This window comes from Varanus komodoensis, unplaced genomic scaffold (genome assembly GCF_004798865.1).
Source record: "Varanus komodoensis strain SLA01 unplaced genomic scaffold, ASM479886v1 scaffold6_4, whole genome shotgun sequence".
Classification (NCBI taxonomy): domain Eukaryota; kingdom Metazoa; phylum Chordata; class Lepidosauria; order Squamata; family Varanidae; genus Varanus; species Varanus komodoensis.
The window spans coordinates 13,611,533-13,626,045 of NW_025336347.1; the positions used below are offsets into that span (position 1 = coordinate 13,611,533).

General features: G+C 44.0%; 1 protein-coding gene across 6 annotated transcripts in view; it reads left to right on the forward strand.

Annotated features, from left to right (window-relative positions):
- PRICKLE2 (prickle planar cell polarity protein 2) overlaps positions 1–14,513 on the forward strand; it is a 171,408-nt gene that overhangs the window by 100,606 nt on the left and 56,289 nt on the right. For 5 of the 6 annotated variants that reach the window (XM_044451864.1, XM_044451863.1, XM_044451862.1 and 2 more), the window contains exons 3-4: positions 3,431–3,544; positions 13,856–13,993. In XM_044451864.1, the coding sequence (XP_044307799.1) occupies positions 3,431–3,544; positions 13,856–13,993 (252 nt within the window). The remainder of the gene's footprint in view (positions 1–3,430; positions 3,545–13,855; positions 13,994–14,513) is intronic. The other variant, XM_044451867.1, reaches the window with a different exon arrangement.

Below are 14,513 nucleotides of genomic sequence, written 5' to 3' on the forward strand. Positions count from 1 at the left end.
CGAGGTGCAGGTCAGGACCTGCTTTCCTTGCTTTTGCTCGGGTTTAGTTTTCTAAACTCACTTGCCCATCCCTGCAGAGCTATTTTTCTAATCTGAACCAGAGCTCACTGCAGTAGGTCTCACCGGCGTCCAGGGGAAAACTTCCGAGGCAAAATTCTCAGCAGCTCCCTGCCCAGATTCTTCCGTGTGATGGCCAGGAAACAAATGCATTCTCATTGGATAACCCAGTTGCCATTTGGACTTGTTATCTCTTCCTGCCTGTGCTCGGAGCCTTTAGAGCTCATTACCTTAGGGAGCAATGTAACATAATTTGGCAGCTAGTCAAGAATAAATTACTTCTGGATTCACGCAGTTGCAGGGGCGCAGTGGGCTCAGACACTCAGCAAATCGTGAGTGCCGGATTTGCAGAACAAGGAGGCAGTTAGCTGTCAGCAGGGACATTCCGCTGAAAATGTAGCCATTCACAAAGACCCTGACAATTACAGTGGAGAAAGGGAATAATGGGAGATTCAGCTTAAGATTCCGGTCACCTTACACGCTACATTTGCTTCAGTTGGTCTTCCCAAATTGGTTGCAACTCCTCCTTCGTCTTCAGCTTAATGAACCCCCTGTTCAGGGACCAGGTGAAGGATGTGTTATGAATGCAAAGTAAGTGGTGCTGGGATTTCATTTCTAACATTTGTAACCCTATCATTTACCTAGTTGTTCTTAAGATATTTCATTTGGAGCTCTCTCGATGGAATAAATGGCTTGCTAGTAAAAGAGAAATAAAATCATAATGGGGGAGTGGTATAATCACACATCTTTTTGTGATCCTTGCAAGAGAGCTACAGGGGCACATGCGAAACTCATGTTCAGCATCATTGTGAGCACATTTTGAGGCTTAGGTAATGATGTGCCATCCTGTAATGTGAACTCTCTCCTCTTCCCCTTGCTGCATTGACATCAGTGGAGTGGGAAGCCTCATGTCTGCTTCACAATGTAAAGTTGGAGAAAGCACGGCCTGTGAATATTACAGTTTCATCTCATTCTTCTTGTTATCCAGTTGATACCATCTATGTCCCTGCCCATTTTCTAATTTTTGAAATCATGTATTCATTTAGATGCTACTACATGACTTGGAAAAAAATAAAAAAGCAACAATAAAGGATATATAAATAATATAAAAATCAATTAAATGTCTCCCCCCAACCCTCTCCCCCCACATAAATAACACTTACAAATTAGGAGTAGCAACAGGTTGCAATAGACCTTCAATTGAGACTGGAATACAATTTAGATTTACAAATGCTTGTTGAAACAGTATTCCTTTGTAAAACCTACCTCAGCTCTTTGGGGCAGGTGTATTCCAGGGGTGCCACCACTGGGAATGCCCTGCTTCTTGTGTCTGCCAGGCTTACATCAGCCAATGGAGGTACTTACAGTAGGGCTCCATCTGATTATTTTAAGTGCATGTGATGGGGTTCATAGAACATTTTCAGAGATATTTGGGAATAAAGATGTTCCTCGTCATCCCCATGGTTCAGTGGTGAGCACCTACTTTGTTTGCAGAAGGATCAGATTACAGGTAACAGGAAAGACCCTTCCGCCTGGGTCTCTGAAGAACTGCTGCCTGCCAGAGTAGTCAGTACTGGGTTGATGGACAAATAGTCTCACCTGATATAAGGAACTGATATAAGTTCCTTATATAAGGAACCTAAGGAACGTCTTAGGTTCTTAAGCACTTATGTTTCTCCTAGTAATGAAATTGCTCCCTATGTCAAGGATGTGTTTGTTCAGTGGTATCCCCTTCCGGGAGTATAATACGTGTGGCACTCCTTTAAACAGTAGGCAAAATGAGGGATAGAGTGTGGAAGTTATCACATTCCCTTTTATTGTATTATCTCTTTTCCTTTGCTACCAGAACTTCTGTGATCATGGTGTCAGATGGAATGTTAGGTTTATGAATGACTTGGCAATTAATGGTAGTGCAAATTGCCAACCCACTGCAGACTGGGCACCATTTGAAGAGCCCGTCTCTTCCTCCAATGTTACCAACAGAAATGATGGAGGCAATTGTGTTTCTGAGGAGGATTGGATGCTTCCAAGATGGTGCCATGTTCCAATGGCACACATCTGTCCTAGCAGCTAGTTGTTACATTTCAGAAGGTGCAATCTCATGCTAAACTTTCTGCAGTGCACAGCTTGATTTCTTGAGTGATGGCATCTGCCTTTGGATGGCAATTAAACGTTGCTGAGTGTGGGCGAGGTTGGAGCAGAAGCCTTAGAGCAGGGGTGTTGAACCTCTTTCAGCCTGAGGGCTGAATTGAATTTTGCATGAGCTTTCCAAAACCACCAGCGTATTTTAGCTTAAGGCTTTTCTACCAGTAACTAATCCTTAGGAGTGTTATTTTAACCATTTAGAATGGGAAAAACTGCACAAAAGCCAAGGCTTCACCAAGTGAATGGTGGTTGGGGAAAGGGATAGAAAGGGATGGAATGGGATGCGAGGAGTGGTGTGTGGCCATCTGGGGAACCACAGAGGGACAAAATGAAAGCCCACGTAGGCCAGATTTGACCCAGATTCAACACTTCTGATGCTGAATATTTCCCACTTTCCGTTCTCTGGACCACATCCTCTGAGATCCATACTCTGGATCACGTCCTCTGAAGATGGGCTCTTCAAACCCAGTATTACTGATCATCTGCTGTTTTCGCCTTACAAGCGTCACATCAGAACATCACAGAAATGAGTGTTCAGAGAGCTGCACTCCAAACAGAACTAGTCTGTTTAGTTAGGGCCCCTGGCTGCCGTAGTAGGATAAGCCGAACCGGAGATGTGTGCACATCACAAACATTCATGTTATAAATGGGATCTCCTGGGACCTGGCCTTGTTGCACTGAGCAGTGTGTTACACTTTTCATGTTTGTTTTTAATTACATACTCTGAGACTTAAAGAGAAACCCAGCCTTCCGACAGATTTTATCTGCTGATTATTTTCACAAATTGTTACAGAAGAGGCCTTCGGGGCTCGAGTGTAGGTGGAGACTCAGTTACCCAGTCACAGACTGGATGCCAAGGAGTAGTGCCTTAACCCATGCTTACAAAGGCAGGTGCTGACAGATCCACCTAGCCAAGGGAAACATGCTCACATTCTGGAGACTAACAGAGAAAACGGTAAAGAACAGCCTTGGCGGGTTAGCATTAGACTGAGAACAGCCTGATCTTTTTTCTGTCTTTAACCCTTTCCCAAAGCATTTTCAGTTTTTGTTCAATTCAGAGCGTTTACCGCCATCCCGAGCAAAGTTCACTGCTTTTAATGGTACATCATAGGACTGTTGGGTGTTCGTGCTCAGAGGGCTTGATTTTTGTGTTTCTGTCAGTCCAAGTAAACATGTCAAAAGCAAAAACCAAGACATTGTACTGCAGTGCCCCTTTTCTAACATTTAGGTTCATCAGTACTACAGCTGCCTACCAGAAGACAAAGTGCCCTACGTGAATAGCCCGGGGGAGAAGGCCCGTATCAAACAGCTTCTACACCAGCTGCCACCACACGACAATGAGGTGAGTCATTTAGAAATAATTGGGGAAACATTGGCTTAGTGAACATAACAGGGGCCAGGACCATCTTTCCGATACTGCTGTTGTGTGTTCCAATTAGCTGGTTAACTGAGTATTGACAAAGGGTTTGTTAAAGGACTGCTTTGCAAAACCCCTGTAGAGTTTGGGGGAACTCACTTTTCTCCTGTCCTGGCGGGGGAATGAGAAGTAAAGGATCTAATTTTCTTTGGGGTGGTAATAATCCTTGCATTGAAATATGGAGTTATACGTTTATGGAACGGCTATTTCATTACTACTTGCTTCAACTGCACGTACGCTGCACTTCAATTTACAATTCGTGCTTAGCAAAAAATGGTATATTTTTCTATAAAATTCACTTTTACCATAAAAGCAACACCCACGGACGGTTTCATAAGGAATGTAATCAAAACTTGGGAGTTCAGAGAGAGAAACCCATCCATCTCTCAAGATGATGTAAATGTCATAGTCAAACTGCAGTCTATACGTACAGTATTTTTTCAGTATATGGAACTGTTGCCAACTTGCATGAAAATTATACTGAATAAAAGGCATTGTTTTCTAATGTGGTTGCTTTAATTGTATATTTCCTGCTTTTGTACTAAATTGGACAGTTGAAAAAACATACCGATTCATGGCGTCTATAATGTTATATGTGATATATAATGATAAACATACATGCTTGATTTCAGCCTCAAGATGCTTTAAAACAAGTTGCTTGTGTCATTTCTGCTTCATGCCAGGACTGTAAAGAACCGTGCTTAGTTAAAAATATAAGGGTCAAAATATATCGCAATTCAGTTCCAATATGGTATTTCCTCACAATACAAATACTAGTATTGGAAAAAGGATTTTTCTGGGAATGCAGCAGATAATGAAGGGTTTAGTTCCCTTCCGTGTCTGCTCCATCTCATTAATAATCAGCTCCAACAGGTGATACAATTTCCATTTTTAAAAATATGTACATTGGCTAATTTCATGTGTTGTTTAGCTCTAAGTCCCTGTATTTCATCTTTTGGAGGACATGACATGGCGTATCGGTTCAGATGAAGTGAATTGAATCAGTGAGTTTAATCTGCAAGGAAAAAAAGCTAGTTGATATCATTGATTTAAATAAGTTTTCTCTTGTTTATGTATCTCTCGTGTTTACGTATTTAAACAAGGTCGCAGTTTCTCTGGATGCAGTACTACTGACCTGGATTGAACTGAATAGGACTTGCTTCTTAGTAGATGTGTACAGCATATTATTTTACAACAGTACAATCCTATCCATGTGAATTTAAAAGTAAATCTCATTTAATTCAACAGGACTTATTCCCCGACAATTGGAGATATATTTGCAACTTAGAATATCATTTGTATTGTTGTTTCATTTTGACAGCCAGGCTTTGAGCCTCTTTTGGGTCCCATTGTATACGTTTTGCAGGCTTCCCTCCAAATAGGGCCTTCCTTACCCCAAGTAGCAATGACAATTTATGAAAATAAAGGCTCAGTCCTATGCAAATTTAGACAGAAAAAAGCCTACAAGAGCCGTCGGGGGCATAATGTTAGCTGTATGCCTTTTTATGTTTAAACCTGCATAGGATTGTATGCAAAGTATGGAGAGATAGGAACATGCTGGCAGACCATTTTTTCTTCTTTCCAATGTTGCTCAGTTCTGCTTTGCTCTGCCTTAGTTAACAAAAAATGAAATACCCCTGACGGATAAGTAGAAGGAAGGTCTGATCATTCATGGCTGACTAGAGTGGTTTATTTTTATGAGATGAAAATGCAATGTCTGTGTTTGTTTGGTAGGTAGTATATAAATTACTTTACCTGAGAAATGATCAGGTCGGGTCTTCATTTACACAGGAAACCCTTTATTTCACTGTATCTTGTAGAGCCATTAATTCTACCATGCTGTTATTCATATTATTTAGTATTAACTTAGTTGCCTTTTAAGGGAAGCCTGGTATTTACATTTTTTAAAGAAATCAAGACACTCATTAGAATTAGAAAATTGTCTGTTTTTATCCACCTGGGGGTATGTGTGTATGAAACTGACATCCTGTGAGCAGGCAGGGAGGACTTCAGAGGCCTGCCAGGTACAATACGGCTCCCACCTATCTGCCAAATCAATGAGATGGATAGAATTGCTTAGCCATGAGGGATTGGAGGAGAGCACCGAGGGGTCTCTCGGGGGTTCCAACAAATGCACAGCACGATCCTGGCTGACAGAGAAATCCTTCGGGTTTCTCTCTCCCTTTCCCTCCTGACACAGAAGCTAAGAATTAATTGGCAGAGAGGATAGGAATGGATCCCAATTAACCAGGCTCTGGCTTTCGTTTTCATATATCCTCAGCGATTAGGGCCTGGTTCATACATCAGGACAACCCACCATAATAATGGTGGGTTTCTGTCATGTGTGAACTGGGCTAGTGTTAACCTAATGGGCCACAATTCAGGGGCTGAACCCAATGCAGCCACTCCACTTACGCAGTTGAGACAGTGCTAGCATAAGCGTTGGTGTGACGCATTGCCCCTGAAAACCTGTTGCACCAGCTTGTGATATCCGTGTAGCGCAAGAGGTTGCTTATGATAGCACTACGTTCTGTGCATAGCAGAGTGGCCGTGATAGACACGGCCTCCAGTGTTTTTCTTAAGGGGTCAGTCAAGTGGGACATGTATTCAAGCCAGCTCAGAAACTCCCATTCATCATTACAAATGATCACTGGCTTCTGAACCAGAGTTGGCCCATTTATGTTGACTTTACTTAGAAAACTGTGGGAGCCTCAGAGGTCCAAAACTGTATTTCCAATTCAGTCAGGAGGGGAGTATGGATAGGGGCTCCTCACCTTGAAATTAATCAGTCGGCTAATTAATTAGTTACATTCTGCTTTTCATTCAGAAAAGCTTCCAGGGTGGCTTACATATCCATAAAAACAAACACAATCCTGCCTTGAGCTGAGCCCCACAGTTTATAAAGACATAGCACAAAAGGATATGGGAGAGAAATGGTCTGAGCCAGGGAACTGGTCATGTTATAAGGTTCTTAAAAGGCTGCCTTGAGGGAAATCAACAGGATGCAAGCCTTTTAAATAAATCAAGAAACAGAATAAAGGACATATGCAATGCAGCTGAAATGGCTGTAATATGGCCACATGTTCATTATCTCATCATGACCAGCTAGAACAGAATTGCACAAAGAGGGGAAGACCCCGAAACGGCTGGTCCCTGAGTCAAGCAAGAGGAATGGATTTGCTTATTACTACATGCAAGCCAGGAATTCTGGCAGAAGCCAAGGATGCCATGTGGCTTGTTGTGGGAGCAGCATGCCAGAGCTCCCGGTCCACATGTGGCCATGCACAAACAATGGACAGAAGTGGTTTGTCTAACTGCTCCCGCAGATTTTCCCTGGAACCATTGCTGGTTGTGTTGTGCACTCGGGGCTACTTTTTTCATCACTGAATTTCAGTAATTCAGCTTTGTGTTTTGCTTGATCAGAAATATTCTGATACACTCCAAAAAAATCTGTTTTGCTGCCATATTTCAGCTGTAAGAAGGGATATGTAGAGTGTGTCCTGAGCAACTGAGAGTAGATGAGTGCCTATTTGTTTAATTAGGGGCAAGCAAACCTTGTGCCGTATGACTTGGGAAAATAAACAGGCCATAGATTAAGCAATTGTCACTGGCTATTAGGAAGTCAGGGAAATGAAAAAAAAGCAGTAGGAAGCAAAACAGAAACTAAAAATGTCTTGATGAAATGCTGAGCTCACAATAAACAACGGAAGGAGTTCCATGAATCCTAGTAGGGTTGTTTTTTGTTTAAAGGAACATTACAAATAATGTGGCCCCTTAGAGACAAGCAAACTTATCCTGGCAAAAGATTTCAGATGCAGCTAGTTCACAAAAGTCCTATAGACTAATATGGGCATTCTCTGAAAAGTATTACAAATAGTAAATTGCATTTACAAGTTTACAATTACAGTACTATGAGGATATTTTTCTTGGATTATGATAAAGCCAACTTGCAAATATATGTTTGTGTCTGTGTATTTAATAGTCTCCAAATTGATTTAGGCATTTTGTAGTTTCACTTCCTTCATTTTATAGGGGTAAACTGAACCCCTGATAGTTTAGGGTAAGTTAAGTTAATGGAAGGAAGACGAACACCACAGAACAAGCAGTTCCAGAATTGTCAAGTGGCATATTGAATATGAAGTGCTTCAGATTTGGCTACAGTAGAAAATTTTTAAAAGAACTCAGGCAACTGCTGGGTTCCCCAGTAACCCCACCAGGATAGCAAGCTATATTCTGCTTAGCTTCCCTCATTTAGTGGTAGAGCCCCCGCTTTGCCTGCAGAAGGTCATGGGTTCAATTCCTGGTGCTTCCAGGTAGGGCTGGAAAATCTGCCTGGAGCCGGGGAGAACTTCTGCCCATCATTATTTATTCATTATATTTATATCCCACTTTTTTTTTCTTTTAAAGACCTTAAAGCAGGTAACACAATTCTCCTCCTCCTCTCAATCTTATCCTCCTAACAATGACCCTGTGAGGTTGGTTGGGCTGAGAATCTGTGACAGGCCCAAAGTCACTCAGTGAGCTCCATGGCTGAGTGGGAGAGCCAGGAGCAGGAGGAGGACCCAGACCGCCTGAGTCCAGTCCCGCACTCTTAACCACCGCACCACACCGGCGCTCAGTATGGTAGTCCCATTGGCAGTATTGGACCCATGTTGTGATTCGCTGAAGACAGCTGCCAATGTTCACTGCAGTTACTGACAGCACCTTAAGTTGTTCTCAGCTCGCTAAGAAGTTACGTGGGTTTATGCAAGAGAGTGGACACTGAGGAAGAAAGGTGGGGATGTCCAGCCCCAGAATCCTTTGCCATGTTCTCACATATGTTTCCGCCACATAGGTGCAACATTTTTCTAAAAGCGTATGTGGGAAAATTATAAAGTGACACATTTTAAGTAGGCCATGGTGTAGCACTCTGAGTGTGTGACAAGAACTGGGTTGATGGGTTTTTCCCCCCCTGCGAGGAGTTAATTTTAGCATTTGTGAAGATCCTGAAGTGCTTGGGAAGTGGGGAAGGGAGGTGATTTCTCTTAAAACTAAACCTCAGGAAGCTTTGGTGAGTCTAAGCCTCTTGAGCCAGAGAATCAGAAAAACCTAATTATTTCCTTGTTGCCCAATTATGACTGTTTTTAATTACTACCATTTAGGTCCAGAATGGGTTAATGTCAGCTTGTGCAAATGCTTGTGGTTCATGGTATTCTTCCTAAACTTAGTGAGGTTGACTAGAGTTCTGCTCCCGTTCACCTACACGTAAGCCTACTGAGTTTAATAAGCCCTAATTCAGTGAGGATAGACATCTGATTACACTGTTGTGTTTGTTTGTCATATGGAGGGAGCAGCAGCAAAAAGAACATTGTGGATTGGCCATTGCTTTTCAGCAGCAAGAAACTCCAGAATGCCATCATAGCCAAATCTGGCTTGAAAGCGAGCTATGCTTGGCCGCTGTAGACTTCTGCAGTGATTCGCTGGTGACTTCCGACAGAAATTAGCAGCTCTTTGCCATTTTGTGTTGTGAGCTGCCCCGAGGTGCTGTGGCACAATCAGGCAGCATACAAATGTTTTAAATCAATAAATCACCATTCTTGGTAACACAACGGTGACAGTGGGCTGTACTGCAGAGGCTGCAGCCCGTGGTGGCCGTTCTCTGCTGCAGACAGAAGGATATTCAGCATGTAGTGCCATGCAGGCTAGGACAGAGGAAAGCTCTACAGTTCCCAGCATCCCACAGCCAGTGCGGTTCCTCCGGTTTCCCCCTCCCAATCGCCTGTCCATGCATCCCTTTTTACAAATAGGGGTACCCTTAGGAGGCAGGGTCTCTTAAAGACATACAGTCACATACCCGGTAGAGCATATGCAGAGTGGTGTATTTTTCTGTCCTGTGGGCCTTGAGTGCTTTTCAGTGGATGGCACCATGCTGGCTCCCTCTTTACCCTTGGTACATGCATGCTTACAAAGCCTTTATATTGTAAATCTGGACAAATCTCTGGCTGTTTGTTTATGTAGTCGGGGCTTAATGATCAGAGAGACTGGATTAAATAAAATTCTAGGATGTTTTGAATTCCTCCAACTTTGCCTAGCAACCAGTTAAGAACAATTATTCTTGGAACAGCAAGCCCGAATTGTTCAGAAACGCTTTCCTGCTTTCTTGCCCATAGCGTACGCATTCATTTTCCCCTTTACCATATCAAACCCTTTCCAGGCTAGTCCTGTATTTCCTCACAGTTTTCTTTCAGAGTAGGTGCATTAGGCTCAACTGGCTTCTCGCCACTGCTTATGTGAAAGGTGCTCTGTGGCGTCAGGTCACTCTGGTGCCCCTGCTTGGCTTGCAGAGCCTTTCTGACAAGTATCTTCCAGTATCCTCGCTTCTTAAAAGGGCAGGCACAGCCTTGCCAATAGCAGGGTGCCCTTGTCAGGGAGGACTTGATTGAGAGAAGAATTCCAGAGATACTTGGAATGCAGTCGTAAAGCTAGCTCACAATCCAGCAGAGCCCCACGGAGATTCTGGGGGATGCACCGGCATGGCTGCCATGAGGAATCAGCCCTTGGGCTAGCTGCACACATGGCTGCTCTCCAGGATGTCACAGGCCATGTTGTGGTCTTTCCGTTTGGCTTTAGCCTCAAGTGTTTGCACTGGCCTCAACGTGCTTCTGACGCTTCAGTGGTGATGCGCTTTAACAAGTGCATCACCATTCATGCTGTTCACATCATGAGGGCATCTGATTTTTTCACAGCCACCTTCACACATGATAAATGCTTCAAAACACACACTGTGGGCAACTTACAGATACAAACCCTACGACTTGTCAGTGGGAGTGCTGTTAGATGTTTGGCAGGATGCTTCCATGCAGCGGTCCAGCTGACTGGCTGGTGCCAGAGACCAGACGTGAAGGAGGGGCCGTGGCTCCGTAGCAGAGCAGCTGCTTTGCATGCAGATGGCCCCGGTTCAACCCCCAGCATCCCCAGGTAGGGCTAGGAAAGAATCCTGCCTGAAACCTGGGAGAGCTGCTGCCAGTCCGTCTGGACAAGACTGAGCTAATTGGACTACGGTTCTGACTCCACACAAAGCAGCTTTCTAGGTTCCTGTGATCTGACTAGGCAGTCTGCCCTTGATTGTTACACATACATTCGTCTTAGATGATGATGATATAGTATATGGTGTCAGATACATGGGTTTTGTACTGGCTATTGGTGTTTAGTGAGCTGCTAAAAGTACTGTTTTGCTATGGCAAAACAAAAGAATAACATCGGGAAGTTCTGTCTTCCTCTCATGCTGAGAACTCAAATGCTTCCAGTTCACATGATAGCTTGACACTTGCCCCTCAGACTGTGGTGTGAGTGTCACATGCTGTTGTTCAGTCAGATCAAGGCAGGGAGGAAGCAGGAACTTGAATTCCTTCAAGTTTGGATTCCTCGGATTTCTTTCTTCTACTAAAGAAATCATAGGAGTATGTCCAGGAGGGAGAAAGGGACATGTCAAAAACCTGTCTTGTGATCAGCTTCGTACCTCCTGGTGCTGCTGACGACACTGTTAGAGGGCTTTGCCTGATTCTGTAGCCTGAAACTTCTGCACGCTCCCAGAGGGCTCTTTTGCCAGGGACTCAGGCTCTGAGGCAGAGGATGATGGCAAGGCTCTGTCCTCTGGCTGGGAGGGACACGGGTTAGGCTGTCCCTGTCCTGTCCTGAGGAAATGACCATGCTTCATCCATATAGGAATTTATTTATGTATTATTTATAGCATTTTTATGCCGCCCCCATCGCAGAAAGCCTCGGGGCAGCTTACAAAGACGTGCATACCAGAAGGCCCAAAAGCAAGGGGGGGGGGCGGGGCCAGGAAACTGACGCACTCACACAGTGCAATGCAGGCAAGTCTTGCTGCAAACACGCAAGAAGTAGTTCACATGGAGATAAAATGAATGTTGTGCAGCAGCAGCAGAAGTGGGTGCCAAGGGGGTGGCTTGGTATTTTGGACTTGCATCCTCTGCTGTGCACTTTATAGTGTCTGGCAAGTCTTTTGGCTGCATCTTGTCTAGCATTCTGTGTCCAGTGGTGGCCAACAAAATTCTCCAGAAAGTTTACAAGCAGAACATCAAGAGAGCGTCACCTCTGAGCATGGATGTTTAATTTAGTGATTCTGGCTATCAAGAGTAGCTTCCAGTGGCAGAAGTGGGCTTGGGTGAATGGATCTATGGGATGGTACGATGAAATTGGCTTAGTGGAGGGAGAGCTGAAAACTGTGACCCCCCAAAATATTGAAGGCGTGCAGATCTTTGGAAAATAAACCATGTCTCCCATTCCATCTTCAAAGCACCAAAGCTGTGTCTTGCAGCAAGATGTTGCAATGTGGAGAGCTTCTCCTGTTTAGTGTGCCAGCCAGCCAGCTATGCGCATTTCCAGGACACACCATTCCGTTTCCCATCCACCCAGTTTTCCATCTTTTTGTGCTTCAGTCAGTCAACATGTTGTGAGTATGGATTGCTTTGGGTTGCTCCCCCGCCCCCGCTTAGTTCTTTCTTTGTTTCTGTTAACGTGTGGTTTTTAAGACAAAAGCAAAAACTTGAGCTCAGACTTCTTTTGCATATGACTTGTTGGAGTGTCAGTGTTGAAGTTCAGTTCTTCTCTGAGGAATCCATGATTGTCTGTCCGTCTGTCTCTTTTAAATAGCTTAGGTTTCCTGCTGAGAAATGGTAGTGTATATTTTAATCATTTAAAGGCCAAGCCCTTTTCATCATTTTCACAATACTGTGTTGGCCTTGGCTTAAGTCTGAACCCAGTTTCAGTGTGCAAGCAAGCAAATAGTTACCACCCTGCTGCAAGTTTTGCAGCCGAAGGCTTGCTAAGCCCTTTTGAGCACTGCTGAAGTCCCTTTAAAGAGCGCCGCTTGCAGAATCAGAAAGTAATTCCTCTTTCCTCAGCTTGCAGATAGGCAGTAAATGAATTAGCATTGCTTGGTTGGCTCCAGGAAAGCAGGTCAGCGTGCATCAAAAGACTAAACCAGCATTCTCTCTTCAGCACTAGTACAAAATACTTCATTTTTGCCTTTGCAGTTAAGATTACCATTCTTTACATTTACATCCCACCTTTTCTTCCACAGAGCTTAAGGTAGCACACACAATCCCCCTCATATCCCTTTTATCTTTGCAACAATCGTGTAAGGTAAATTAGTCTCGGAGCTGAGCATCACCCAGTGAGCTCAGTGGCTGAGCAGAGATTAGAGCCTAGATTTCTTGAGTCCAAGACACTAACCACTGTGCCATGCTGCCTGTCCTTGTTTCAGCCATATGTGCAAAGATGCTAAAGAAGTACTTTGCTGTTTTCCAACATGAGACAGTGAGCAGCTGTGGTGTTGCAGAGACAAAGGGTATCTCCTCCCCGCACCACGACATGCACCCATGGCTTGTAAAAGCATGGATGTGAGCACACCAGGCATCACATTAAGGAGTGTGGTGGCAGCAGCAACGGGGGCAGTGCAGAGAGCAGCAGAGGCAGCGGCAGTAAAAGAAGAGCGGAGGGGGAAGGAGTCCTGCGGGCTGGTAATTTAGGAAAAAACTGTCTTCTCGGGAAAAAAACAAAAATCTGCACTGGAGGACAAGGTCCACCTACAGCTGAAGAGTTTTAATACCCCCTTTCCCTTGTTTTGTGTCTGCAAAAAATTTACGCAGTGCACAAAATGAATTGAGATGTCCCGAACTGGTTGCTGATTCAGTTTCGAGCCCAATTTAAAGCATTGGCTTTGACTTTTAGAGTCTTAAACAGTTTGGAACAAAATTCCTTCAAATATGGCCATCGTCCATTTCCGTCTGCCTGCACTTGAAGAACACCAGCAGAGGCGCTTTTTGCTTGCCTGCCTTTGAGGGCTATTTGGGGAGCAAGTACACGCCGTGACTCCATGTCTCTGGCATGCGTTGCCAGTGGGAGTCCATCGGGCTCTCTCATTGCAGTCCCTGAAAATCTGTTTATTGTGAACCTTCCCCAATTATGCTTTGCTGTAGCTTTTTAGTATTATCTAGGCTGGATTATTTTATTGGCAGCACGTGTGGCTTTTAGAAAATTTGTGCTATTTTAGGATGGCATTGGCCTATATTTTATTGCTGTAAAACATCTTAGGGAGGGCTGCTGACCTGAACTGTGGCCCAGAAATATTTATGTACAACAGTGTGTGCGTGCATTTGTATAAAGAAATCATAGTAAAGCCAAAGCTTGCTTCTTGAAACATAATGCAAATTATCACTGCCTTATGTCCAGGTACGATATTGCAACTCACTGGATGAGGAAGAGAAGAGAGAACTCAAACTTTTCAGCAATCAGAGGAAAAGGGAGAACTTGGGCAGAGGCAATGTCCGGCCGTTCCCAGTCACCATGACTGGGGCCATCTGTGAGCAGGTAGGCCCGTTGTCTTTTTGCCGGATAGCTCTTTGATTCCCAGGGAATTCTCCCATGCTGTGGCACCCTTCTACCATGACACATGCAACACAATCTTGTTCTGGGATGCATTTTGCTGTAATGTCAGCTTGGGGTTATGAAATGCCAGGCCCAGAGCAGATGGGAAGTGTTCATTGTTTTGACCTTGCAAAAACTGTTGAGTATGAATCACTATTCATTCAATTCTCCCCAGGGGTAGAGAATTTAGTGTCTGGATAGTTAGGAATGTGTGCATTTATCAGTTCAGGGCTGCTGATAACCAGCCACAAAAACAGTTTCCCTCAGAGCATCCTCAGGGAATATCCTGTCTAGGTGGTGCAAGGCCAGGCCATAAAACCATAAGCAAACAAACAGGCTTCAGCCAGAGTCAAAGACTTTTTTATTATTATTATTATAACATTTCTATGCCGCCCCTTGCCGAAACCTCGGGGCGGCTTACAACACGATAAAATACAATGAAATACAATAGCACATAATAAAT